This window comes from Lissotriton helveticus, chromosome 8, assembly GCF_964261635.1.
Source record: "Lissotriton helveticus chromosome 8, aLisHel1.1, whole genome shotgun sequence".
Lineage (NCBI taxonomy): Eukaryota > Metazoa > Chordata > Amphibia > Caudata > Salamandridae > Lissotriton > Lissotriton helveticus.
Genome location: NC_136069.1, coordinates 325,783,095 through 325,795,838, shown reverse-complemented (window position 1 = coordinate 325,795,838; position 12,744 = coordinate 325,783,095). Strand labels below are relative to the sequence as shown.

Genomic DNA, 12,744 nt, shown 5'->3' with positions numbered 1-12,744 from the left:
TCAGCGATATTCATGCATTGCGGGCGTTTTTTATCGCATTTGCGATAAACCTTGCTAATAGCAAGGTTTATCTGCGATAAAAATCGCCGATGTGCGGCGATAATTTTTGTCTCTAAACAAGTTAGAGACAAAAATTATCGCTAGTTGTTGGTAATATGCCCCAAGAACCTCTGGCACCTACAAAGGCAGCTTAAGTGGAAGTCAAACTTAGTGTACCTTAGAACGAGCAGAGCATATCTCTGAGTTTCACCACACGTTGTGCGGTGTCAGTGCACAGTCATCAATGTCTATTTGCATTCTAGGACTTGTATTCCGGGATTTAAGTCAGGAATAAAAGCTACACAACACAGAATATGAGTATGGCCGAGTCAATTGCTCACACCTGCCGTGTGTCAGTTGCATGAGTCTGGGGAGCGGCAGCCAGTAGTGTCCTAGACTCTGAAGTAAGTGCAGGTCCGAACTGGCCCTAGCAGGCATTGGGCCATTACCCGGGGGCCGCCAGGGTGGGGGCCGGCTTTGGGCCTCTGGGGGCCATTTTTGTTACAGGGACTATCGACCCATATCGCTCCTCCCCTTCACAGCCAAAGTTGCAGAGAAAACAGTCAACAGGAAACTGACACGATCCATTGAAGAGAATGTCATTCTCGACTCGTCCCAATCCGGATTCCGAAGCAACCACAGCACAGAGACTGCCCTACTTGCCACCACAGACGACATCCACACCCTCCTGGACCAAGGCCACTCTGCAGCCCTCATACTACTCAACCTATCAGCGGCCTTCTACCCCGTCACCCACCGCACAGTAGTCGCAGACTACACGACGCAGGCATAAAAGAAACATCCCTGGATTAGATCCTATCATTCCTCCCCTGGAAGAAGCCAAAGGATCAGACTCCCACCTTCCTCTCCGACCCCATGAAAATCACCTGCGGAGTCCCACAGGGTTCATCACTGAGCCCCAACCTCTTCAACATCTACATGGCCCCCCTTGCAGCCATTGTACGACAACACGGCCTCAACATCGTATCCTACGCCGACGACACCCAGCTCATCCTCTCCCTCACCAAAGACCCCACCACTGCCAAACTCATCTTCCAGAAAGGAATGCAAGACATCACAGTTTGGATGACCAACAGCTGCCTGAAGCTCAATGCCGAGATGACAGAAGTCCTCATACCAACCCTCGTACCAACCCTTCTGCATGGGACAGCACCTGGTGGCCGACCACCCTGAAAGTACTCGACTCATCACTCACCATGAACCAACATGTCAACGCCGTCACCTCCAGCTGCTTCAACACCCTCCGCAAGACCTTCAAGTGGATCCCCCCCTGAGTAATAGAAGACAGTCACCCACGCACTCATCACCAGCAGACTGGACTATGGAAACGCACTCTACGTCAGCATCAACAAGTCCCAAAAACTCCAAACAATACAGAACACCGCAGCCAGACTCGTTCTCGGCTTCCCCCAACACAAACACATCAGCCAACACCTACAAAGTCTCCACTGGCTCCCTGTGGAGAAAAGAGTCACTTTCAAAATCCTCACTCACACCTACAAATGCCTACATAACAACGGACCAAAATACCTCAACGACAGAATCAACTTCCACGTACCCAAAAGAAACCTCCGATCTTCCAACCTCGCACTGGACGAAACCCCGGGTATCCATCGAGCCAGAACAGGCGGAATATCCGTCTCTCAAATTGCAGCCAAGACCTGTAACGAGCTACGGGCAGACATCAGATGCATCCCCTCCCTGAACACCTTCAGGAAGACCCTCAAGACCTGGCTCTTCATCTAAACAGATCTGTGGACCCCCCCCACTCAGCGCCTTGAGACCCTCACAGGTGAGTAGTGTGCTTACAATTCCCTGATTGGTTGATTCATTGAGGGACATCTTTGCAGCATAGCTGCACTATCGTCCCTGTAACAAAATCGTCCGAAACCGACCCTGGCAAACAGCTCGGCCGCACCCCAACACCCAGGGGTGTGAGCACTTTGCCAGGGATGGTTTTGGTTCCCAGTCCGGACCTGAGTAAGTGTATCTGCAGACAGCAGACAACCCCTGGTGTCCTTAGGTCTTAAGCACATGTATCTGCAGGGATGCCTATCACCAGGAGGGAGGGGCCAGAGGGGGCGAGGATCGGCTGAAAACACAAGCGCTTGATGAAAAACGAAACCAGGAGCGAAGCTATCGTGTTTCCAGCTGTTCCTTGTTTAGTTTGCAAGTGCTTGTGTTTTCAGCTGATCCTCGTTAGTTTGCAAGCAACTAATGAGGATCAGCTGAAAACACAAGCACTAAGTTGGTTAAGATATGTGCAATAAAAGGTGGGCAAATAAATCTTTTGAACCTTGTAATATGTTAATTATTCAACCCAAAATGGCCGCAAGGCTGAAAGATGAACTGGGCGCACTTGTGGGAAGTGCTTGCAAGACTTTCAATATGTTAAGTAAACAAACAACGCAACGTGGGTTAGGTGGGTGGAAAAAAGTGGACATGAAGGCTTGAATCCGGGTGTGGCTCAACATCCTGTGAACCTGGGCAAATCACTCAGACAGCAAGGTGGCTTTATGGAAGGTGGCCCCCATGCATGGCAAAACTGCCTGCTTCTGTGACCGCTAGCATAAGCAACATAGGGTAGGTGGGAGGGGGGACAAATTGCAGAGGACATGAAGGTTTGACTCTTGTGTGGCTCGTAACAACTAAAAGAGTTCTCACTAAGCAACTGAAAAATAAAGCAAGCGTAAGGGAACTGTACTTGGTCGGTGAGCTGAGCTGGGGGTTGCCATATTTTGAAATATCGTATGAGGTTAAAAGCACCTGCTGCAGAGTTTCTTGTGTGTCCAGCAATTTTTAGGCAATAGTAAAAATATCAAGATAAACTATGGTGATTAATAGAGAGACTGGAGTTTTGTCTAGTGGCAGTTTTAATTCATCTTAAAGTAGTCCTGTGGGTTAAAGTGCCTGCTGCAAAGCATTTGTACCATGCAGATCATACAATTATATTTTATGAGGATAACTGAATTGGTTGCTGCTTTTGTCAGAGAGATCCTTATGTTAATTGCAGTTCATAAGTTACAGTCCTAATGCAGCACAGTGACCTATGAACTGTCATCAAAGAGGTGCATGTGTGAGAGGGGCTATGGAGAGATGAGGGGCACTGTTGAAGGGTGTTAGTGAGGTAATCGATGGAGGAGGTCGTGGAGTGGGGTGAGTGCCAACAAAGATTGCCACACCAGGCACCACCACTGCTAAAGTCGGCCCTGCAACCATGTATAGAATATGAACGAATTATACTCTGCCACTTCTCCCTGTCAGCATCCAGTTAATGAGTAATATTTCTTTGGTATTTGCTTGACCATTGGCCTAGGAGTACATTAACCCCCAGATGCATCAAGGCCAGATTCTGCGAATTCCAAATTGCGAAAAATACCGAATCGCTATTTAGAATTCGCAGAATGGGATGCATCAAGAAAAGCGAATGAAAAAAGCGAATCGCAGTCGGCCGCAGTTGCCGATTGCGATTTTCGCAAAATCGCACAAAAATCGCTGAATCGCCCGTTTCCCATGTTGATATTTCGTTCTCGCAATTACCGAAATCGCAAATTGCGATCTCGCTAATTGCAAGATTGCAAAAACGGTAAGTCGCATTTCGAGCACAATGATGACATCACAACCAGGAAGTAGGCAGTTCCCTCACTCATTCAGAACACAGAGCCTGAGAGTGGAAGAAGCACAGCCCAGAGCTCCACAAGACACATCCTGCAGCACCACAATAGGACACACACACCAAAACAGAATGTCCCAGGAAGCAGCAGGAAGCAGTGCACCTGGCAGAAAACGCAAAATAACATTTTCTGAACAGGAGTTGGAGTTCCTCATCGAGGGTGTAAGCAGGGACCATGACAGGCTGTTTGGCAAGGAATCCTGGAAGGTGCCTGAAGCCGACAAGAGGCGCATTTGGAAGCGCATCTGGTCCGAGGTGAACTCTGTTGGAGTGAACCAGCGCTCCATTGATGAGCTGAAAAAGAGGTGGTACGACCTCATAGGTCGTGCCAAAGAACGCATTGCTGAGAGGCTGGGGGAGCAACATGCCACCGGAGGAGGAGACCCCACAGTTGCGCCCAACACTCCACTTGAAGACCTGGTGGAGGAGACACTCAACCCTGCAGCCTGCGTGAGGGTCACCAGGCTGGGCACCTCCCGACCCACCCAATAATCCCAAGGTAAGTGCCATGCAACTGCGACCCCGTCCCCTAACAATGTGCATGCCTCCAGAGCTAGCCATTTGATAACCCCAGTAATGCAGGCCATGCACACCTGAAATGCCATATTGCATTGTGGGACCTGTAGTGTGACAATATTTCCCGGATAGCCACACACAGCCAGACCTGTCAAGTGAAACATATCCCTAAAGCCAGTCAGGGAATGCAAGCCTGCATGCATGTTGCAACATCCCATGTGCAAAATACATATAATTAATATTGCACCCATTTACACCACAGGTGTGTCAGAACAACGCAGCACAGACAGTGAGGCACTCCAGATTGAGGAGAACCCTGAGGACACCGTGGGAGAGGGCCATCCTGCCCCACGACCTGGACCATCACAACCACCAGCACCAGTACCACCACCTCCACATGTGGACAGGGCCACCCCTGCAGCCACAGGAGGACAGCAACCACCCCATGTGACACCCATGGCAGTGGTACAGGCCACACCACCACCCAGGAGGCAGACACGGCGCACAGCCACTGTGCGTTCGCAGTCCAGCGGACTGATGAGGCAGCAGCGCAACGTGTCAACACGCGCTGGCAGGGGGGAACATGTCCAAGATCCTGGGCTGGGCATAGAACGCCAGATGCTTGCTGTCCACCAAAAGCAGGCACGGCACATGGCAGCCATGCAGCTGCAGCTTTATAAGACAGCGCGCAACGTGAGCCAGCTCACGGAAAGCGTGCAAGTGCTGACTGCTGCTCTCAGGAAGAACAGCCAGATCATGGTATCACAGCAGGACATCACCCGCCGCCGCCACCGCCAGCTGCTGACCCGCCTGTCAGCATACACCAGATCCAACTATCTGATTGGTAATGCGACCTCCCAACTTTTGCGCCGGTCCCTGGCGATGCAAATTCAGATGGTTTAATGCTGCCAGGATGTCGCCAGGGCCTTGGAACAGGTCACAACAGCTGTCCAGAATCAGCAGGCGGTTGGCCATGGCCAAGAAAGGGGGGGATGATGCCAGTGAGGGCACATCAAGTCTCAGCAGCCTGTCGGTGCCGCTGGTAACTGTATGCCGCCGCAGCACCAGGCCCAGTGCAGCATCACGGGCCAATACAGGCGAGGAGGACGTGGAGAGGCGACTGGGTGCGTCCGGCCGGAGGCGCCAGTGACTCTATGTACTCTAGCAGCAGTGCCATGCTGATAAGACAAGCACGCCTGCTTCGCTGTCATGGGGCTGTTTGAGGAAATACAGTTGTCATTTATTGTGAAAAAATAATTTAAAGAAATAATATTGTGGAAAAAACAATAAGAATTTATTTCAAACGTAAATCCGACTCATGTCATTATTTCATTTGGCATGCATGAGTTTAGTGTTGTGTGAGGGGTATGGGTGCACTAGAAATAGTTCATTGTGATTTGGTTGCACCGCCTGAGTCCTTCTGCAGGATTCCCCCTGCGTGCATGATGCACATGTGCAGGTGGGCGGTTGTCCCCCTCCGACTCACTGCCAGAGATCTCCACAGGTATCCTCCGCTTGGTAGCAATATTGTGGAGTATGGCACACACGGCCATGATGCGGCAGCAGACCTCAGGCTGGTATTTGAGGGCCCCACAAGTCTTATGTAGGATGCGGAATCGGCTCTTTAACAGCCCAAATGTCCGTTCAGTGCAATTTCTAGTGCGACTGTGTGCAGCATTGTAACGCCGTTACTGTGGCGTGGCAGGGTTGAGGTATGGGGTGAGGAGGTACTCACAGAGGCCGTAGGCGCTGTCACCTGAATGAAAGGAGTAGAGGGTCAGTGCCTGTTATGCGCAGCTACATGGTCTCGACGTACTGTATGTGAGCATGTGTACTTACCTAGGAGGTGTCCTTCGCCATAGTCACCCCTGGCCAAGCGGGTGTGTATGCCACTGTGCCGGAAGATGAAGGAATCATGCGTGCTCCCCGGGTATTGGGCCACTATGTCAGTGATGATTGTCTTTGCATTGCAGACCATCTGGATGTTCAGTGAGTGGTAGGACTTGCGGTTCCGGTACATGTACTCTGTCTCAGCGGGTGGGCAGATGTGGATGTGGGTACAGTCAATGCATCCAATTACATGGGGAAATTGTGCAATGTTGTAGAATTGAAGCTTTGTTTGACTTAAGTCCTGTTGGTTGTTTCAGAAGGTTATGTAATGGTGTATCCAGGTCAGCATGGCGTCCAGGAAACTCCGTAGGCAGCGGGACAGTGTTCTCTGGGAGATCCCCCCTGCATATGCAACTATCCCCTGGAAGCTTCCAGAGGCCAGGAGGTGCAGGCAGCACAGGACCTGGACAAGGGTGGGCACGGTTTTGGTCCTCCGTGTTGGGTGCTGCATCAGAGGGTCAAGGTCATCGATGAGCTTCTTAATCATTGCCCCATTCAGCCTGCATTTGGAGTAGATCTCCTCATCAGTCTGGCCCAGGAGTGTTATCCGCAGCCGGAAGATGCGCTCCTGAATCCTGCGTTGGTTCCGGGCTGCACGCTGGAGCCTCAGCCGCCTTGCCACGATGTATAGACCTGGCATTGTGAATGTCCTCATGCTCCTACTGTGTCTCCTTAAGTGTGTTTGTTTTGCCCCGCCCATTTTTACATTTTGATTTTTTTTTTCTTTTTTTCCAATTGAACTTTATGGTGACCACCTGGTTTGACTTCTCCTTAAATAGCGCCTCGTTAATATTGATTTTTTTTTTTTTTCGCTAATTATGATTTTTGATGAATAGGATTTGCGAATATTTTGAGAGTTCGCTAATTATTTCTCAGAATCAGTGGAACATCGCTATTACAAAATCTCAAAGGGGGTTCCACGTTGATTCTGCGAATTTAATTGCGATCTCGCAAAATATTTTTGGCGAATTCGCAATTTGGTTGATTTTTCAATCATGAATTGCGGGAACATGAATTGCGATCGCAATAGCTGTTTCACAACTATTGCGATCGCAATTTTGGTTGATGAATCTATGCCTATGTCTCTTAGTTAGCCACAGAATAGGTAAATAGTTATGCTTATTGCAATTTGCATAGCAGCTAAAGTTTTTCTGCTATTTGCACGCTCGTTAACCAAACAGTGCAAAATCTCAACCATTTAGACAGCAGTCCCGTAAATGGGTAAATAGTGAAGTGTTACTGCTATTTGCAAGGCTGCTGGCTAAATAGTACAGAACCCTTACTATTTAGCCAGATAAATAGTTATTTTTTTTGTTATTTGCAAAGCCGACGGCCGAAAAGTGCAGAACTCCTCCTATTTATCTAGTGGCCTGTTAAACAGTGAAGTTTTGCAGCTATTTGCAAGGCCAACAGTCAAATAGTAAATAATTTCTACTATTTAGCCACAGGCCACATAAATAGCAGGGAGAAATTCACTATTTACCATTCGGCTAGCTAAATAGCCATTACTATATACGTGTGTGTGTGTGTGTGTGTGTGTGTGCGTGTCTGCGTGTGTGTGTGTGTATGTATGATAGATAGATAGACAGACAGACAGACAGACAGACAGATAGATAGATAGATAGATAGATAGATAGATAGATAGATAGATAGATAGATAGATAGATAGATAGATAGATAGATAGATAGATAGATAATCACAAAGGAAACAGTACACCAGCACTCATCAAAAGGGACCACATTCCACCAAACTAATCATGGATGAAGACACCAATTTCAACTAAGTTAAGACGGAGATGTCTACCTAGATGCACGGATAAGTTGTCTTGATAGGCACAAAAGTAACATTGAAGGGGATTACTGTGAATAATGTATGCATTAGCAAATCACAGTATGTTGAATTGTTAAAGACTTATTTACTTCAGCCTCAGTTGTCACTGTTTGGCGGGAAGAAGAGTTCACTTGTCTCATCAAATAAAAGTGATCACTTCTGAAATATCTTACATACCTCTTTCTCCTTTCTCTCCAGGTGCTCCATCTCTCCCATCCCTCCCTGCAGATCCAGGATTGCCTGGTAAGCCTGGTATGCCTGGAATCCCTCCTCCTGTTACAGCTTGACACATTTTGTGTTGTTTATCTTCTGGAGAATGTGAATCAGGACTCTGCATGCTGCCACTTAGTAGGCAGGTGAACAACAGCATGGTGAAAATAGCCATCTACAAAAAAAAGCAGTCACAACAAAAATGTGCATGTATTTTTAATTAGAATTAAATCACATTTACAAGCATTGGGACTCATTATAGAAAATATTATATTGGGGAATTATGAAGCACGTTAATTTGCATATTTAAAAAAAAGGTTTAAATAAGGCGGCAAACAATGATCTTGCTTCCATCACACTATTATAGGTAGAAAAGGAGGTCATTGAGTTTTTTAAAAATACTTCAACATTTGTAGGTCATTCAGGTTAGGACCATGTTGTAAAGTCCATGCGCAGCTTCCTTGATTCCCTTGGGTGTCTAGTCCTCAGAAATTCCTTTGTTTGTTGTATTTCCTTGGTGCTAGACAGTGGCAGCTGCTAGCTGGGGAAATCGGTGGGCAACTCAGGGAGAATAAAAACAAATAAATGTACCTGCAACCTGACGTACGCCGCCACGCTGCTTCTTCAGAGGGTGCTTACACAGGCTCCCAGAATCCCCTGCGCCAATCCTGACGCTACTCTTATGCTGGCATTATCCAGCATAAGAGAAGCGTGGGGATTGGGGGAAAGAGCTGGTTCCACTCTCCAGCAGGGACTGAGAGCCGGTGCTCCAGAGCCCTGCTGATTTCTCCAACCAATAGCCTTGACCATCCATGTGCACATGTCGGTTTGGCCGTCCTAATACAGCCAGCCAAACCTACATGCGCACTGGCAGTGGCCTGAGCCCATATATCAAAACAAAACAAATACTACTAGTCTGTTAGCAAAAAGTAACATACGGCAAAAAACACAGAATCTGTAACAGCTCAACCTCTGCTCAAAACTGGAAAGGAATCCCATCAGCCCACCAGATGGCAGAACTTCATCATCTGGCATATGAGAAGACTGGTCTATGATAGCGCAACTCACCTCATACAATCATGAGCTGCCCTAATCCAAAATCACCAGTGATGGATCAAACCATTAATGTAAACTCTGTGGTGGTGAATAACTAATTTTGCAGTGATACTAAATGTGTGAAAAAAAATCATAAGTGCAATTTTAAAATTGGCTACCATGATAGTATGAGTAAACTTATTGAAGGGTTATCATGGTGTCGTAGCATAAGGCTTTCTTGTGCTGACTCAGCCCCCGGGGGCAGAGTCAGCACAAGAAAGCCTTATGCTATAATATTCCCCCGCTGAAGCAAACGTGATGAGCATAAGAGGCACACTATATCCTCACCCAGATTAAAAGTGGAACACAAGACCCACTGTAAGTTACTTCACAAATAGTGTAAGTACTGTTTCTTGTCCTGATGAAAGCCCCATAGACCCGGCTGAGCACAATGGGGCAGAAACATGTCGACTGAAAGATTAATGGATGTATAGTGGATTCAGTAACACGATCCTCATATATACACACCACAACTTTTAACAACTTTTTCTCATCCACTTTCGAATTAAAGTCTTTTCCTTGGGATGAGCGATTGTTTTTTATCCACTTCAGGTATGAGTATGGTCTATCATCTATCCCCTACTGCGTTTTCCAGTGGTTGCGCAGGCTTGAGGCATGCATACGACACACAACAAAAACCAATGATGATGCAATAACGCATTAGTGTAGGCGGAGAACCAAGATATACCGCCACCGTACCTTAAATGCGTGTATGAGGGTTTTTTATTGAGAGAGATAGAGAACCTTGGTAACGCAGTTACAAGTTGTCCATTCTCCCCCTATTTTGATTATTGAGTATTTACATGAGGAAGCAGAATGGACAAATAGATTTCCTCCTCCCTACCTGGTGATTTAGGCTTGCTTATTACACCTAACCGTGCTCTTGTGCTCGTTTATTCTCAATTTGACTTTTCTAGTCGTCATTCCCACATACCGTGAAGAGCATGGACATGTGATCAGGTAAATGACCCTCTCGCTGTTGCAATCAGTATGTTTCTTCAGGACCCACGGTTTTCCGGTCCCTATGTCTATCGTAAGAGTTTTTTCAGTCTGTGGGCATGCTGTACAAGAACCACAGGGGTAATGCCCCTGGACGGCAGGAAGATTCCACAGAGTGTTAGTGGGCTCTTGTCCTTGCTGTCTCGGTCTAGTGTGAACCAAGCTGTCTCGCAAACTCATCCCCCTCTTGAAGGAAAAGAGTGGTGTCGGGATAGTGGTCCCCGCCACATTCAAAATTCTCCAGTTCTTGCAAACAGATTTCTGTACCTGATTGGATAAGGTACTAAAGGTTGTTACAAATGTGAGTCTGTCCAAGGGGGTTTCTCTATTGGAGGTCCCAAAAGGGCCTCACGATCATTATTAGATGCTCTCTTCTGAGCCCTCCGCACCAGATGTTTGGGATAATCACGTTGTCTTAGTTTGATGGACAGATCTCTGGCATATATATCAAAATCTTGTTTGTCCGAACAATTTCGACGGACACGCAAAAATTGTCCAATCGGAAGATTTTCACGAATAAACTTAGGGTGATGGCTGTTAAAGGTCAATAATGAATTTCTAGCCATGGGCTTCCTGTAGAGTTTACTGCCCAGTCTGCCTCAAATAGGGAACATTAAGATATCCAGGAAAGGAAGCCCAGACTGGCTATATTCTACCGTAAACCTCAGAAATTGATTTTGGTGTTAAGCCAGATCTGAAAGTCAAGTATAGTCTGTGCATTTCCACGCCAGATGACAAAAATATCATCAATGTATCTCTTCCACAGCAACACCTGATGGAAAAAAGGGTTGCTGTGGTTGCCTGAGCCCACCACTCCTTCTGCTCTGATGGCCCCACCCTCAAGACAAGGCAGTAGCTCTGGAGTAAAAGAAAATGATTATAAATCAGTTTTATTACATGCTTCTGCTGGTTCCAGTAGTGGGGTGATGCTCCTCCGCCATAACCGAGGAGCCACCCCTGGTGCTAGAAGATCACAGACCCACCAAGTAGCCATCGCAATAGGATTTTGAGATTATTTATTTTCCTTCAAATCATCTTACATATGCTCAATAACAGGGAAAAGGTAATGACTGGGTAACTGGAGGAGCGCTGGATGGTTGGACTTTTTTCTTTGACAGAAGAAACTCAGGTGATTTACAGCACTCCTTCTGATCCTTTACCAACCATGTTCCCAAGGAAAAAAAACAGTTAGGGATACTTCTCATCAAAAAATCAAAGGCTAATCATAAACTACAGACATTTGACAATTTACACTCATAACACAATACATTTAACAAACCAAACACAAGTGCAATAAAAATGGCTGGTTTGGTACAAGGAAATCATCATTGTAAGCAGTAGCCCAACAGCAAAACACCAACAGCGCTACTGGCCATTCACACATCCTTCATACTGACACTAGGCTGTCACTTGCCCACTTAACACTCAAACACTCACCTACCAAACACACACCCATTTGCTATCTTATTTCCCCAGCAGAAACCCGCCACAAAGATGGCAACTCACCCACCAAACACCACACTCATCTACCAGAAAGAGAGCCACTCCCCCTCCTAACACACTGCCACTCGCCACCTAGTCACTTCAGCAGTAGTCTCCTAAATACACTGCCAGTCACCTGCCACTACTTGTCTGTCAACCAATATTACATGCTTCATGATGTGCATGCAGAACTGTCTCTACAAATGCCTCTCAAACCAGAGAACAATATAATAACCCACTAAGGCTCGATCTGAATATTTACAAACATAAAATATGAATATTTTACATGCTACAAAAACATCACATTATATATTGGCTGTGACTCAGTCAACCAGCGTTTGAGGCTCCTACCATAAGTGCAACGAGATTGCTGATAATAATCGTCTCAAATCAACAAAAAGCATTTTCCTTTCTGACATTGATTGCATGTAATCAATATCATCACATATGTATCCAACTTGTTATGCCAAATATAGGTTTTATGTGCTGAAGCGTTGAAAGACTGAAGCATCTGCCTTCTATGGTTACCCACCCCATGTACTTGTTGTAGCCCAAAATGCAATTAGCAACCTAAGTGTAAAACTACACTGGTTATGTGCTCTCATCAGGTAGGGTGGTAAGAAGATGCTTGCCGCTTCATGGGACCTGACTGCCAGCAGTTCCTAAAAAAATAAAGCAGCATATAGTCCTGTTGCAAGTTCCTTTCACATAAGTTCTATTGGAAAACATTTCATGTTGCTCCTGATTGTACCAAAACTTCAGGAGTTACTATAGTTAACAACTCATGTAAAAATGGAAGTGCAGTTTTAAAATTATGAAGACACAAATTGTGCTCGTTTAAAATTAGTGAGTCATAACATTTTCTCACAAGTAGTGAAAACTTCTATTCAACTAGATGATAAATATTCCAGTTCTTCCAGTAAAGCTTTCACAAACAAGGGACAGATTCATAACATTCTGCGCTCTCTAGCCTGGATTGTACAACCAT

At 46.4% G+C, this 12,744-nt stretch overlaps 1 protein-coding gene across 1 annotated transcript in view; it reads right to left on the bottom strand.

Moving 5' to 3' along the window:
- LOC144771614 (protein HP-25 homolog 1-like) overlaps positions 1-12,744 on the bottom strand; it is a 129,790-nt gene that overhangs the window by 54,860 nt on the left and 62,186 nt on the right. The window contains exon 2 of the mRNA XM_078655983.1: positions 8,148-8,355. Within this exon, the coding sequence (XP_078512109.1) occupies positions 8,148-8,355 (208 nt within the window). The remainder of the gene's footprint in view (positions 1-8,147; positions 8,356-12,744) is intronic.